This window comes from Lithobates pipiens, unplaced genomic scaffold (genome assembly GCF_037356315.1).
Source record: "Lithobates pipiens isolate NorthernLeopardFrog02 unplaced genomic scaffold, aLitPip1_a1.2 Scaffold_18, whole genome shotgun sequence".
NCBI lineage: Eukaryota > Metazoa > Chordata > Amphibia > Anura > Ranidae > Lithobates > Lithobates pipiens.
In genome coordinates, this window is record NW_027507758.1 from 263,864,870 (window position 1) to 263,881,399 (window position 16,530).

General features: G+C 43.1%; 1 protein-coding gene across 6 annotated transcripts in view; it reads right to left on the reverse strand.

Annotated features, from left to right (window-relative positions):
* Positions 1-16,530, reverse strand: part of LAMA2 (laminin subunit alpha 2) — a 1,237,914-nt gene that overhangs the window by 812,133 nt on the left and 409,251 nt on the right. For all 6 annotated transcript variants that reach the window (XM_077486899.1, XM_077486900.1, XM_077486895.1 and 3 more), the window contains exon 7: positions 5,609-5,726. In XM_077486899.1, the coding sequence (XP_077343025.1) occupies positions 5,609-5,726 (118 nt within the window). The remainder of the gene's footprint in view (positions 1-5,608; positions 5,727-16,530) is intronic.

Consider the following 16,530-nt stretch of genomic DNA (forward strand, 5'->3'; position numbering starts at 1 on the left):
AAATTAAAACATTTTGGGACAAGGTAGGATTTAAAGCAGACCTGAACTGAAAAGGTGAAGATTTTTGGGGAAATCAAGTTAATTTTGCTCCAGGTGGTACCTTGAACAATGTATTTTATAAAAAATACATTTCTGTCGAAAAAAGCAATGCATTTCCTATGTCTTGAGCCTTAAAGCTGTGCAACTGCAGTGTGAAATCTTCTTTGGCACTAATGCCCCATGACACTTAGAGTGAGGTGAGACTGTGCAATGTCACTTTGATGGAGTCATTCACTTGAGCACTAAAATCAACCAAAAATCTATTGTTTATGGTTGGTGATCACAATTTAGGGTTTGCCGCCTGTGCTTGCGCCACAATGGCAGGTTCCAAGCTTCCGTGTTTTCATGCTGAAGGCAACCCTTAACCTGCACCAACATGTAGTCTAGCAAGCATGGGCAAATATGTTGCATCCCCTTCATGGCCCACTCTGTCAATTTACTGGCAGCCAGGACAGATGCAGGACAAGGAACACTGAAGTTATGGGTGCTGTCCTGTTTTTTGCTACTAGGTGATGGTAACAGCTCAGTAATCTCTACCCCTCTTCCTCATTGACCTCATCTTCAGAGTACCAGTCCACTCATTGCAACTAAGAGCCCATGCAACAGCCCATTCAAAACACTGCTTAGCTGATATTCAGCTGGGTTGCCTGGAGAACAGGTCGTGCACTAGGCTGAGCTCTTCAGGGAATAACCCTTTGCTCACTTGCTCCAGGAAAGACATTGTGTGAAAATGGCACCAACCTGCTGCTTGCCTTTCATTTGGAAAAGTTCATACACATGCCTTGCCTGACACACATTATCAACCTACAGATATAGTGGTGTATAGCTTGGTACCTTGACTTCTAGGATATCCTGGGCAGACCAGAAGATTGGCTGGCTGAAATTCAGCAACAACACAAACTGCCTGTTATGTTATATGCCCACCAACTGGAGCTCAATCTTTGCCATGCTGCAATAGGTTCACTTCCATCAGTTGGATGTAAATAATTATTTGTGTGAACATTTTACTTTTATTTTCATCGTGCCAGTGGCTCTTCATTTATTTATGAGTGGATTGTGACCAGAATTGTGAATGATGATGTGGGGAACAGCTGGATGGATGGGGCTAGATGGTTAAAGACTCAAGTTGCTCTGCCGCTGGAAATTTATGGTGGATTTGCTTCTTCATGTTGTAGTTATGTATGTAAGGATCCCATGATTTGGTCTTTCAAGTAGGGGAAATACCGGGGCTCATGCCATCTAAAATGGAGCAAAAGTGTGCCATCTGCAAGAGATGTGAACTTCTCAGAAAAGTAGCGGGATTGCCTTTTATGGCAAACATGCCTCAAATACTTATAGCTGTGAATGGGAGCAGTGGTTGCTGCCTAAACAATGCTTTCAGGTCTTTTTTCACAATGTATTTTCTAGGTTTAGCTGTTGGCAACAGTCACATCCATTGTCTAACCTAAATGATCAGTGATTCCATGGTGTCATAGGTGGATTACTAATAGGGGGCTTAGGATAAACCTCCACTTGCCCACTGGACACTTAAACCACTTCCTAGCCAGGCCAATTTTCAGCTTTTAGCGCTGTCACACTTTGAATGACAATTACTCAGTAATGCGACACTGTACCCATATGACATTATTGTCCTATTTTTCACACAAAAAAAGCTTTCTTTTGGTGGCATTTAATCACCTCTGGGTTTTTTATTTTTTGTGCTATAAATACAAAAAGACTGAAAATTTTGTAAAAAAATAAAATTTTCTTTGTTTCTGTTATAAAATTTAGCAAATTAGTAAAGTTTCTTCATAAATGTTGGCCAAAATTTATACTGCTACATATCTTTGGTAAAAAAAAAAAAAAAATCATTGCATATTATTTGGTCTGTGTGAAGATTATAGAGTCTACAAGCTATGGTGCCAAGCATGGAAAATTGATGACACCTGATATACTGATGGCCCATCTAATTTTTTGAGACACTAACAAGCCAGAAAGTACAAATACCCCCAAAATTACCCAATTTTTGGAAAGTAGACATTCCAAGGTATTTAGTAAGAGGAATGGCATTTTTTCACATTGTAATTTTTTCCCACGATTCTTTGCATAATGAAGATATTTTTTGCACAAAATTGTCATATTAACAGGTTATTTCTCTCAAATGGAATATGCATAACACAAATTCAATCTCTGGTCTTCGTTTCACTTGGGCACAAGTGCAGAAGGCTTTGCGACATGCTAATGATAGGTACAGACTCCATGCTGACCATAGACACCTGCTTGTGCTTTCCTACCAGGTTGGGGACAGGATCTGGCTGGCATCTCGCAACCTCTGACTTTGTGTTCCCTCTTTGAAATTCACACCTGGGCCTTTCCGTATTCTTCACAGGATTAACCCAGGGGCTTATGCATTAGACCTTCCTTCTAATATATGTATCTCAAATGCATTTTGTGTCTCCTTATTAAAACCTTATTAAAACCTTTGGTCTGCAACCGCTTTAACCCCTTAGTGCCTCGTCCCCACCCTGTACAGGTTGAGAACCATGAGGAGTATGAAGTACAGTCCATTGTTGACTCCCGTAGGTTTCATGGGCACATACAGTACTTGGTGCATTGGAAAGGGTACGGTCCAGAGGAATGCTCTTGGGTCTCATCCTCAGACTTACATGCCCCTGTCCTCCTCTGTGATTTCCATAGACGTTTTCCCCTCAAGCCTGGTGGTCCTCTGAGGGGGAGGGGTCATTGAGCAGGGGGTACTGTCAGGGCTGGGCTCAGCCCTTCCTTCTCTGAGCTGGCCGCTCAGCTTTCGGCTAATTGCCAGCTCCTATCTCTCCACAGTGACTCGGTAATGATATCCTGCTCATCAGTCCTGCCTACTTAAGCCATCCAGCCCAGATGATCTCTGCCTTCACCTTGGTCAACATTACAGAGACTATCTCCTGCTTTCCTGTTAAAGACTTGCTTGGCTTACATTCCTTCTGGCTCCAGATGCTGCTTGCTGTTCCACTATGCTGTTCTCTGGCTTTTTGACATTCTGCCTTATCTGACCATCCATTCCTGTTACTGAAATTTGGCTATGTTTTGACTATGTTTGTTCTATTTACTTTTATTATTAAACAAGTGTGATTTAACTGTACTAACTGTCTTGGTCTGATTCATGGTTTCTGGCATACCTACAAGTAAATTTATAATAAAGCTTACCTGTAGGAACAAAGAATATCTTCTAAACTTACACTGTTTAGGATATATTTACTACTTCTGCTGCCAGTGACATCAATAATCCTACAGTATTTTATGCTCATCTCCTCCTACAAGTATACCCCATCATTGAGTTAGACCTTATAGCTTCTGCAAAGGGTTCTATCGCCAAAATATATTAGCGGGGACAAAGGGCACCTCTGATGGGTACAATTCGATATCTAGTAACCTGTCTGCCTCTCACAAACCCCACTTAAATCTAAAAAAAAAAAAAAAATTGTGAGTGGGTGTAATCTTTTCACACTTTTGGAAGAGTCACTATAACTGCCTGCAATATTTCTTTAGGAAAAATCTCAAAGGATGCAGCACTGTTAAACACCGTAACAAGATAGGGTGATACAACTTCAGAAAATTGTGATTAATACTCAGATGAAAAGCCAACTGGCTAGAGGACTTGTGAAGTGGCAATTATTTAATAATTTCTAACACCTCTGTGTTCATAATAGATCTATTCAAGTTCAGTAAAGTATCCTTATCAAAGAAAAAGAGAAAGGGATTGACATGGATTACTCCTATTTTTTTTTTCCTGGTTACCCTTTCCTAACGGCCGCTGTGACCTGAATGTTATTATTGCCACACGTGTGGGTGGAAACCACAGATATGGACATTCATATATATTATATTATGTTTTTTACAGCCTACCCGTGTCTGCCCCCGGGGAGGCAAACCCTCTCTATGTTAGGGAGCCACCCGTGCCTTATGTGGGCTTCTCTTGGAGACCCCGTTGGTAAGCCATGCTTTCATTTATCAATTGTTACTACCACAAAAAATGCTCTATATCTTGAATATTGTAAATTTTTACTGTAATCTAGTTCTGCATATTTCTAATTATGAGATGTTATCCATTTAACTCCAGATGCACCCTGAGATCTCCTGAAGAAGCGACTGAGTCACAAAACTAATTGAGAAAAAAGAATTGTCATCAACTTGGGCATACATTTTTTGGATCCTTGGCTCTAAAAAATGGGGGGCCGGACACAATAATACAATTTTGTTGTGCCATAAAACTGTAAAATGGCTGGCAACTAACAAATGTTTTTAATGTTTAATTTTTTCTAAATAAAATTGTTGTACATTTTTATCTCAATCTGTTCCATCTTTGGTATCAAGATAGTCCTCAATGCCACTGGTATTACATGGCAACACATTAGGAGTAATCCATGTCAATCCCTTTCTCTTTTTCTTTGACATAATTAACGAGGATGAGGATGCCAACCTTTAAACAAATTTAATATCAATATCTATTTAGGCATTCCATCGACTATCCTTATCAACTGACGGTATGGTAACCTCTTTAAGAAAGGTAGAAACTGGCTCAGGTGTAGGCTGTGGGGTCCTAGTGCCTTTATGTACGTTTTATTCATAATAGTCACAGATAGACAGATTACACCACTGCATGGGCCCTTGGGTGCCATATGACAGCCACCCAGGATGGTAATGCTCCTGCCAAATCATCATTTTACAATAGGCCCAGGATGAAAAAGTATGATACTGTTGCTCTGTTGTAAATGTGCATTCTTAATTACCATGTATTATATGTATTATGGACTTTTCAAATGAACGGACTTGGCCACACACAATCACACCAAAATATGATGGATTCGACCGTGATGACGTACGACCAGACTAGAATAAGGAAGTTCATAGCCAGTAACCAATAGCTGCCCTAGCGTCGGTTTTCATCTGTCAGACTAGCATACAGACACATGGATTTTTTGGCCTGACTCGAGTCCGTTGGAAAGATTTGAAACATGTTCTAAAGTTCGTCTGTTTTTTTGGACAGCAAAGGTCCGATGAAGCCCACACACGATCGAATTGTCTGATGGATTTGTTCTATTGGACCTTTGCTGTCGAAAAGTCTGTACACAGCATAAGGCATAACTGGGAGAATTCTCTTCTAATTCAATCACAATGAGGTGAGATCTCAATTAGTTAAAGCTATGTTTTTTCACACTTTGGTGTGAGCAGGACCGAAAGTGGAAAAAAAGAAATAGACTGTTAGTTATTTTAAAATGTGTAATACACATATGTTCCTATTTTTGTGACCTTAGAAGTATGTATTCTCTTTTCCGTAGGCATTGTCTGTTAAGCTCATTCACAATTACATCTTGTTTCTTAATAGTAAGGGCTTCATGATGAATGCCTTGATTGTACTTTGTGATGTTATAGAAAAGAAAAAGCTTTTCCATAGTAGTAAAAAAAAAAAACATAAAGTCCTTGAGGATAGATTATAGAAAATGTTTTTCTGTGTTTGGGCATTATGTGCTGGACTGCATGGGATACACACAAATGTATTAGTCAAGCTGATACAGGGTTTTAATATTTTACTTACGTTCACATTCATGTTTTGTGAGAAATGTTCCAGCCTGCCAAGGCTTTTGGTGGAAACCAGGACAACACCGGTCACAGCTAGGTCCACAGGTATTGTGTTCACAGTCACAGGACGATTTCTAGATCAGGTGCCATAACAATAAAACAGTAAGCTTTATTGACCTTGGCATAAAAGAAAACATGTATTTCTAAAAATGAATCAGAAAGCTGGTGTATACAAATCTAGAACAAATACAAAGCACACATAAAATCAAACATCAGATGTTTACAGCACTGTGAAAATGGCCTATTAGTAATAGCCAACAGTTATGCTTCTCCTCAATACCATTTAACTATGTTATTATTATGGTTACAGGTTGTAAAGGTATAATACAAGATATTACATAGCATGGTGATTTAGTTGAGATATTTCCTCATTATTTGTACTTTTATGTTGTTTTGGACTTTGTAATAGCCAGATCTCAAAGATCTTAATTGCCAGGAGAGAGCAACATTGATGTATGCTTACTAATAGATGCCATAAAGCCCTTTTGGATACATAGTATAAATGTGTAAAGGTGTTACAGGGTATATGGTGAAGCAACTTACAATGTGTTTTTATCAGTACATAAATGTAACAAGTTTATATGATCTAGACCAGGGGTGTCCAAACTTTTTTCAAAGAGGGCCAGATTTGATGAAGTGAACATGCATGAGGGCCGACCATTTTGCCTGACATTCTTTGAACCATTAAAATTCGGTCTAAGTGTGTTCGTCCGAACACTAATACACGGCCCAACAAGGATTCTCTTGCCTTTGTGGCTGTGTGTGTTGAAGAGATGAGCTCCGGCGTGTTATTTGGATATACCGTATTTATTGGCGAATAAGAGGGAAGTTTCAGGAAAAAAACTTAAAATTTTAAATAAAAAACTGTGAAGGAAAATAAGGGTCAGTGCCCATCTGCGCGCCCACCATTGCTGGGAATGCGCCCACCATTGCCAGGAATGCAGCCAACATTAGCCAGTAATGCAGCCACCATTGCCAGGATTTCACTCACTATTGCCAGGAATGTAGCCACCATTAGCCAGGAATGCAGCCACCATTGCCAAGAATGCAGCCACCATTAGCCAGGAATGCAGCCACCATTTCCAGGAATGCACCCACCATTAGCCAGGAATGCAGCCACCATTAGCCAGGAATGCAGCCACCATTAGCCAGGAATGTACTGACCATTAGCCAGGAATGCAGCCACCATTAGCCAGGAATGCAGCCACCATTGCCAGGAACGCAGCCACCATTGCCAGGAATGCACCCAGCATTAGCCAGGAATGCAGCCACCATTAGCCAGGAATGCAGCCACCATTGCCAGGAATGTACTCACCATTAGCCAGGAATGCAGCCACCATTAGCCAGGAATGCAGCCACCATTGCCAGGAATGCAGCCACCATTGCCAGGAATGCACCCAGCATTAGCCAGGAATGCAACCACCATTAGCCAGGAATGCAGCCACCATTAGCCAGGAATGTAGCCACCATTAACCAGGAATGCAGCCACCATTGCCAGGAATGCAGCCACCGTTTCCAGGATTGCAGCCACCATTGCCAGGAATACAGCCACCATTAGCCAGGAATGCAGCCACCATTGCCAGTAATGCACCCACCATTGCCAGGAATGCAGCCACCATTAGCCAGGAATGCACCCACCATTAGCCAATATTTCACTCACTATTGCCAGGAATGCACCCACCATTGCCAGGAATGCAGCCACCATTAGCCAGAAATGCACCCACCATTAGCCAGTATTTCACTCACTATTGCCAGGAATGCACCCAGCATTGCCAATAATGCAGCCACCATTAGCCAGGAATGCAGCCACCATTGCCAAGAATGCAGCCACCATTAGCCAGGAATGCAGCCACCATTGCCAGGAATGCACCCACCATTAGCCAGGAATGCAGCCACCATTAGCCAGGAATGCAGCCACTAGGGATGAGCCGAACACCCCCCGGTTCGGTTTGCACCAGAACTTGCGAATGACCCCCGCGTTCGGTACGAACGTTAGAACCCCATTGAAGTCTATGGGACTCGAACGTTCGAATTGGAAAGTGCTAATTTTAACGGCTAATATGCAAGATACTGTCCTAAAAAGGGTTTGTGGACCTGCCTCCTGCCTCAGGGGACATGGGTCACTGCAAATTATTTTTTTAAAAACTGCCGTTTTGGCGGGAGCACTGATTTTAATGACGATTAAAGTGAAAAAAAAAAAGTGAAATATTCCTTTAAATATGGTGCCTGGGGGGTGTCTGTAGTATGACTGTGAAGTGCCACGTGTTTCCCGTGTTTAGAACAGTCCCTGCACAAAATGACATTAAACGGAAATAACACCATTTAAAACTGCTTGCGGTTTTAATGTTATATCTGGTTCCTGCAATATGGTTGAAAATCATTGAGAAACATGGCATGGGTAGCCCTCCCTGCCCATTACCAGCCTATTTGGGTCTTGTACGCATATTAAGGCGAACCCCGTACCCATATTAAAAAAAGGAAATGCGTGTGGCCCCCAGGCCCTATATACTCAGAACAGCAGTATACAGGCGGTGCAAACAAGACAGGGACTGTGTAGGTTTGTTGTGTTAAGTTGAATCTGTTTGTCATTTTCAACCGATACATTTTTAAAGTGTAGCTCCAGTCAAAAAAACTATCTTTAAGCTTTTTGAAAAACATAGGGAAGGGTTATCACCCCTGTATAATTTGTTTTGTCGTCCATCTTTTTTCATCTCACTTGCTGCTGTCTCCTTGCGTTTGCAAGTAGGAGATGTTTGTAAGTTGGATGTTTGAAAGTAGGGGCCTGCCCTATATTATAGCGGTATGTACTGGGTACAGAGCACGCAGACAGCACGCACTATCTCCTAACACTACTGACTGCAAGCTCTATTATTAACCACTTGTTAGCCCAATGTTTGCATAAAGTGAAAGATGAAGTTATGCTGAGTAAATAGATATCAAACATGTCACTCTTCAAAATTGCACCTGCCCGTGGAATGGCGCCAAACGTCGCTACTTAAAAATCCCCATAGGCGACGCTTTAATTTTTTTTTTACTGGTTACATGTTTTGAGTTGCAGAGGAGGTCTAGGACTAGAATTATTGCTCTCGCTCTAACATTCTCGGCGATACCTCACATGTGTGGCACATGCGAGCACATGGGGACATGGGCGCTTTAATTTTTATTTTATTTTTTTATTGTTCATTTTACTTTATTTATGTTAGTTTGACATTTTTTTCCCCAAAAATATATTTTTGATCACTTTTATTCCTATTACAAGAAATGTAAACATCCCTTGTAATAGGAATATGGGGTAACAGGTCCTCTTTACAGTGAAATCTGGGGGGTCAATATGACCCCACATCTCACCTCTAGGCTGGGAAGCCTGAAATAAAAAATAAAAAAAAGATTCTGGCTTTGATCGTACTGGCGAGTTGGTAGAAGCACCGGAGGGTGGTGAGGGGTGGGGGGCGTCTGTGGCTGGGTATTTCAGGGTATCACCGAGTATGGCTGGGTATCTCTGAGTATGGCTGGGTATGGCAATTTATGGCAGGGTATTACAGAGTATTGGCGGGGTATTGGCGGGGTACTACAGAGTAATAGCAGGGTACTGCAGAGTATTGGGGGGTACTACAGAGTAATGGCAGGGTACTGCAGAGTATTGGGGGTACTGCAGAGTAATGGCGGGTACTGCAGAGTAATGGCGGGTACTGCAGAGTAATGGGGGTTACTGCAGAGTAATGGGGGGTACTGCAGAGTAATGGCAGGGTACTGCAGAGTAATGGCGGGTACTGCAGAGTAATGGCGGGTACTGCAGAGTAATGGCGGGTACTGCAGAGTATTGGGGGGTACTGCAGAGTAATGGGGGTTACTGCAGAGTAATGGGGGGTACTGCAGAGTAATGGCAGGGTACTGCACTGCAGAGTAATGGCAGGGTACTGCAGAGTATTGGGGGTACTGCAGAGTAATGGCGGGTACTGCAGAGTAATGGCGGGTACTGCAGAGTATTGGGGGGTACTGCAGAGTAATGGGGGGTACTGCAGAGTAATGGCAGGGTACTGCACTGCAGAGTAATGGCAGGGTACTGCACTGCAGAGTAATGGCGGGGTACTGCAGAGTAATGGCAGGGTACTGCAGAGTATGCACTGGTATTGCAGAGTATTGGCAGGGAATTGAGGGGTTAAATTCGGTGAGCAGCGATGTGGGCACTGCAGATGCAGCCCACATCGCTGCTGACACCGATCTCTTTCCCCTCCGCTGTACCGATCGGTACAGAGAGGGGAGGGAGGAACCGGCGTCATAACATGACGCCGGTTTGTTTCCAAGTGATCACTCCGTCATTTGACGGAGCAATCACGTGGTAAACAGACAACAACCACTACACAGCAGCAAGATAGGAAATCAGCCAAAAACGATTGGTGTGTACTGTGTTGAAGGTACACAGAACACCCACTGCTTCAGATGCTAAGTAACACACTACACAAAGTCGCCTCAAAGGCGGCCTTATATAGTGTGGGGCGTGCACTACACAGCCTGAGCTATGATTGGCCACAGGCAGGATGCCTGTGGCCAATCATGGCTCTCCTCGCTGCCGGTGCTGCGATTGGCCAAGCATGCGGGGTCACAGTGCATGCTTGGCCAATCATGGGGCAGCAATGCACTGCGCCACTGCAGTGCATTGTGGTCCGCGCGCGCATCACTCGAATTTTGACGCGAACGGCCCAAACGTTCGGAATTCGCCGAACGCCCGAACAGCCAATGTTCGAGTCGAACGTACGTTCGACTCGAACACGAAGCTCATCCCTAGCAGCCACTATTAGCCAGGAATGTACTCACCATTAGCCAGGAATGCAGCCACCATTAGCCAGGAATGCAGCCACCATTGCCAGTAATGCAGCCACCATTGCCAGGAATGCACCCAGCATTAGCCAGGAATGCAGCCACCATTAGCCAGGAATGCAGCCACCATTGCCAGGAATGCAGCCACCATTGCCAGGATTGCAGCCACCATTGCCAGGAATGCAGCAACCATTAGCCAGGAATGCAGCCACCATTAGCCAGGAATGCAGCCACCATTAGCCAGGAATGCAGCCACCATTAGCCAGGAATGCACCCACCATTGCCAGTGCAGCCTTGGAGGGGACATGGAGGGGGCAGGACGAGCGTCAAAGAACAGGAGAATCTCCTGTTTACACAGCGGCCTCTTTAAGAGAAAGTCCCACCTCCTTTGATGGACAGAACAGTCGTCCAATGGCAGAGACGGGACTTCCTATTACAGAGGCTGCCGTGTAAACAGGAAATACTCCTGTGTGCACGGCGCTCGTACCTCCTCCTATCTCCAATGCAGCCGGACTATATATCTTTTGTGGCCCCGGCGCTGGGAGATTGTCGGGGGCCACAAAAGATATACATGTTTAAATTACCAGGCGGGCCGTTCAAAACTGGACCGCGGGCCGTGATTGGCCCGCGGGCCGGACTTTGGGCATGCCTGATCTAGACTGTTTCATCTAAAGAGCAAATGTGGAGAGTTTTTATTCTTTAAAAAAAAATTATACATTACAGTATACATTTACAGTATATACATCTGTAGCGATGAAGAATAAAACACCTTTATGTTTATACATTTTGTTCAAACTTTGCAAAATGATACTGTTTCAAGAAAATTTTATATTTTAATAATATTTGAATTGCTATTTTTGAGAAAAGTAAAAAAATATATAACTTAAATTTGCAGTATACATTTAATTGCTTTATTAGGAAATGCATTTGATATTCAGACTTAATGTGATTGTAGCCGTATTAGTGCAATTGTGACAGAGAAAATTGAGTACTGTCCGCGATACTTTTTTTATTTGCACTAACATACAATTTTTCAGGACAAGCTTTCGGGTATGTCCCCTCTTCAAGGTCCAAGCAGCTTGGACCTTGAAGAAGGGGACATACCCGAAAGCTTGTCCTGAAAAATTGTATGTTAGTGCAAATAAAAAAAGTATCGCGGACAGTACTCAATTTTCTCATTTGATATTCAGGAATTTTATATTGGGCAGCTATTCTTTGGACATTTTTTAAGTACACTGAAAATGTATTCTTGATTGTCCAGCTCAGCTGTGCTCCTAAACAGGTCAACCTTTCTCTTGCTGTAAAAAAGAACCATACATTTTTATCCAAGGATGCACCACCTCCTCATAATAAAGACACTACAAGAAGAAAGCAGAGAATCTTCCGGTTCTGGCGCCACATGAGGAGGAGGTAATTGTCCTCAGCTCCCGCTGCACTCCCCGTAAAATTGGCTGCAAATCCCGGCACATGCCCTAGGGAGCCCCCCCACTAATCTGTGGGCACATATGGATCACATCGTGGAGCGATCCTATGCGAAAGCAGTATCTGCCGCGATACCACCTGTGGGAGAGACGAGCACGGCCAACATGGCGGCCGCGCCATTCCTTGTAGAGCACGGGCAGCCACTTACACAGCTTCCTCCAGCCCCTGGGACAATAGTTTCCGACCCAGCTTCTCCTGAGGGAATAGCCCAAGCAGTAGTTACACTGCTGGGACCGTCACTCGCCACTGTGGACGCAGCAGTCAATAGTGGGCTAGAACAACTGCACCTAGAAGTGCAAGCTCAGACACAGAGGCTCACGCACACTGAGGAGCGGATCTCCTCACTGGAGGATGAATCTGCAGCCACTTCTGTAACGCTGCCATGTATTACTACCACACGCAGAGAGATAAACTCGACGATTTGGAAAATCGCTCGAGGAGAAATTATTTACGGATAATAGGACTCCGGGAATCAGTCACCAGTGCCCATCTCACTAATATTTGCTCAAAAACTATTCCCAAGCAACTGGGTCTTCGCATACCCTGTACTATTGAAAGAGCGCACCACATTGGACAATACTCAGAATCCCGTGCTAAAACCCACCATGTTATAGTCAAATATCTGAACTATGTGGACAAAAATGCTATCATGCAAAAGTTTTGCCGCACACGCTCACTGACTATAGATGGCGCAAAACTGCTTCTGTTTTCAGACTACTCAATTGAAGTGATGAGTAAACGCAAAGCTTTTTCTCCGATATGCTCCATCCTACATAATAACCAGATCAGATTCTCCTTGGCATACCCAGCGACCCTCCACATCCAAACGCATGAAGGAGTACAACTCGCTTTTACCGCGCTGGAGGAGGCAGAAAAATATGTCAACACAATGGGCACAGACATGGAACACATTGATTCCGCAGGGAGCTCTACTTCACCTTTAACGATCCCTCCATCTACACATCCTAAACATCAACGTAGCCCAACCAAACCCCGTACAAACACATTCGTGTCACTCAAAAGGATGACCGCATGGGACACCGCTGATGAACTACCGAATTGGGATACTCTGATTCGCGTCTGGGAGACGGGTAGTATAACTCATGTCATGTTCTCCCTCTTTCTCCCTCCTATGTTACTTTTGTCACTTCTATACTATATATGATGGTGCTAAGTGCCATAGATGGGGCTAAACCCACTGAATCTACCTAGGCATAACTGTTCTGCCTCATATCTGATCTAAGTGCTGTATATATGTGATACCATGCTGTTTTTTTTTAGTTTGTAATTTTGTAATTTTGTAGTTAGTGCAGAGGCTATAGCTACTGACTCGGCCCACTAGTCCCCCACACTGATCCCAGCCAAAGGCTGTGCTCTTGCTCACTAAAACTCCCTCCCTAACATGAAGGTAAAGTGCTCCATCTTTAACCTTTACCCATATGCATACCCTTTAAAATAGCCCATGATTATTTTCTCTATTTCTGCTTACCCCTCTGGCCTAAATCCAGCCACCAGGGGAGGAGCGGGAAATGGATGAGTACTGAGATTCATAGTTGAGCCTCATGTGGAAAAAAGTGAAGTTCATAACGGATGTAAGGAATTTTTCTCACTTAACCTTAGTCCTGCTGTTACTCTTCTCCAACAGTTATATGTTTAGTTTGAAAATAATCACCTGTTTTATACTTGTACCCTCGGGAAAACTATATTACTTTGATGGTTCTCAAGTTGCAGAGGTTCTGTTTATAGGGGGACTCTTTTTCAAACACATAACCAACTATGACTACCCACATCAGATATGGCCTCTTCAACCAGTGGGAATCAATTAAAGTTTATTTCATGGAATGTTAAGGGGCTTCGCTCCCCGTGTAAATGTATGGCCATTCTTAGGCACCTGAAACATCTCAGAGCAGATGTGGCACTGCTTCAGGAGACACACCTGTCCGCAGATGCTCTGCAGCAACGAAAATTGTGGGTAGGTATAGTCTATGACTCATCAGCCATTGGGCGCAAAGCGGGTGTAGCTATCCTGATACACAAGAATCTGAGACATACGGTAAGAGATGTCAGGGCTGATTCAATGGGCCGCAAAGTGACTTTGCACATGATGTTAGACACTAGTAACAAGTAGCTATTACCAACATATATGCTCCCAACTCGCCAGACTCTTCTTTCTTCCAGGACATGGTCCAATGGATACTCATTGCCCCGAAACAATGCTCCTAGTAGGCGGAGACTTTAATTTGGTCATGTCCACACTAGCAGACCGCACCAAAGACTCAACACATCAAGCACATAACTCGGCTTCCCCAACACCCGACTCCACACATTTAGCACAATCCATTGCCTCCATGCAATATGTAGATACTTGGAGGTTAACACACCCGAATGATCTGGAATATACCTTTTTCTCCCCCCCACACAACTCCTTTTCACGCATTGATTACTTCTTTGCTTCCCCTGTACTAATTCCCCACTTTATGCGACTCTGAGATTATGGACGCCAGGCTTTCCGACCATAGCCCCATTGTAATACGTATAACCCTGACCATACCTTCTTCTCCCTCACCCACATGGCACTTTCCTTCATATCTGACAGATAATAAAGACTTATGCCACACAATACACAAAGCTTGGAACGAGTATGTCTCCACCAACGGGGCACACATCGTGGAGCCCAACCTCTTTTGCGAAGCCTGTAAGGCCTTCTTGAGAGGGAAAATCATATCCTATACCACCCAATTTAAGAAACACAACAGGCAGCAATACAATCAAGCTAGTTAAGCCCTACGCACAGCACACAAGCATCTAATTCTAAGCTGCACACCTGATAATATTCAAACATGGAAGCAGGCTAAAAGCTCCTTTGATCTCTGGGCAGAGCAACCAGAAACAGCTAAAATGTCATACTCTAAATTGCACTATCACAGGTTTGGCAATAAGGCAGGCAAATTGCTGGCTAAACTATGCTATGGACCACGGCGACCCATTCGCATCTCTACCTTGAGAGATGCAGATGGATCCCTGACCACATCAATTGACAAAATATTACACAGAATTATATGCAGCCGACCCAACAGACCAAGCTGCAGCTGAAGCTTTTATATCCACACTTACCCAAACTTCAAAATACACATTTAGAAGAACTCAATGCCCCTATCACAGTTGAGGATATCCGGCGAACAATCAAAAATATGCCCTCTGCTAAAGCCCCATGCCCAGATGGGTATACGGCCGAATTTTATAAATTGACCACTGACTTCATTCCTGACTCACTAAAACATGTTTACGCAGGCATGTGGAACAGATCTTCCTACTGAGACACAGGCACATATCAAATTGATATCCAAAAAGGGGAAAGACCCCTTATTGCCAGGATCCTATCGCCCAATATCCCTAATAAATGTGGATGTCAAAGTCCTATCTAAAATCGTTGCTTCACGCTTAGCCATTCTACTCCTTTCCCTGCTACACTCAGCCCAATCTGGCTTTGTCTCAGGCCGCTCAGCCACATTAAACATACGAAAAGTATTAATGGCTCTAAATTACGCTAAAACACACCCGGATCAAGTCGTCGCTATTATATTGCTAGACGCCGAAAAAGCTTTTGACAATGTTAGTTTGTCTTGGCTATTTAGAGTAATGACACAATTTGGTTTCACGGGACCTATCATGGGACTTTTACAACAAATATACGCATCCTCAACAGCATGCCTTGTCACACCTGAATTCATATCTGGCTCCATACCCTTAACTAAGGGAACGAGGCAGGGATGCCCCCTATCCCCCCTACTTTTCAATTTAGCCATTGAGTCCCTATCTAGAATACTTAATACTTATATTAAGTATACTTAAATACTTAAAATAATTCATAGGATGGGATTAGAGGGATCGCAATAGGTTTTACACTCCGCTTTATTTGCAGATGACATACTGTTGTTTTCCACTGATCCCCTCCCAGACTTTGATAAATTACGAGAACTCACAATATCAGAAACATGGCGTGAAACCCAATTCAAGATCATACACAGAGCCTACTACCCATTCTACATTAACAAAGACACACACATTTTTAAATGTCAAGTGCAGATTTCCAGCAGTGACAGACCAAAAAGGCAAGATAAATCCGGATCAACAGCCAATGCCATATATAGGAAACAAACTCATATAGATAACAACACAATCAGTTAATGTTTGGAAAGCTAGACTCACATGTTTTGTTTTTCCAAAGAAACAGCTTGCTATAGATCAGCTCACCTTAACCACTTAAGGACCGAGCCTCTTTTTGAGATGTGTTGTATACAAGTTAAAATAAATTTTTTTGCTAAACATTATACATTTTTTTCTAACACCCTAGAGAATAAAATGCCGGTCATTGCAATACTTTCTGTCACACCCTATTTGACCAGCAGTCTTACAAGCACACTTTTTTTGGAAAAAATACACTTTTTTGAATAAAAAAATAAGACAAAAGTAAAGTTTTCCCAATTTTTTTTAGATTGTGAAAGATAATGTTACTTTGAGTAAATTGATACCCAAGATGTCACACTTCAAAATTGCACACGCTCATGGAATGGCCAA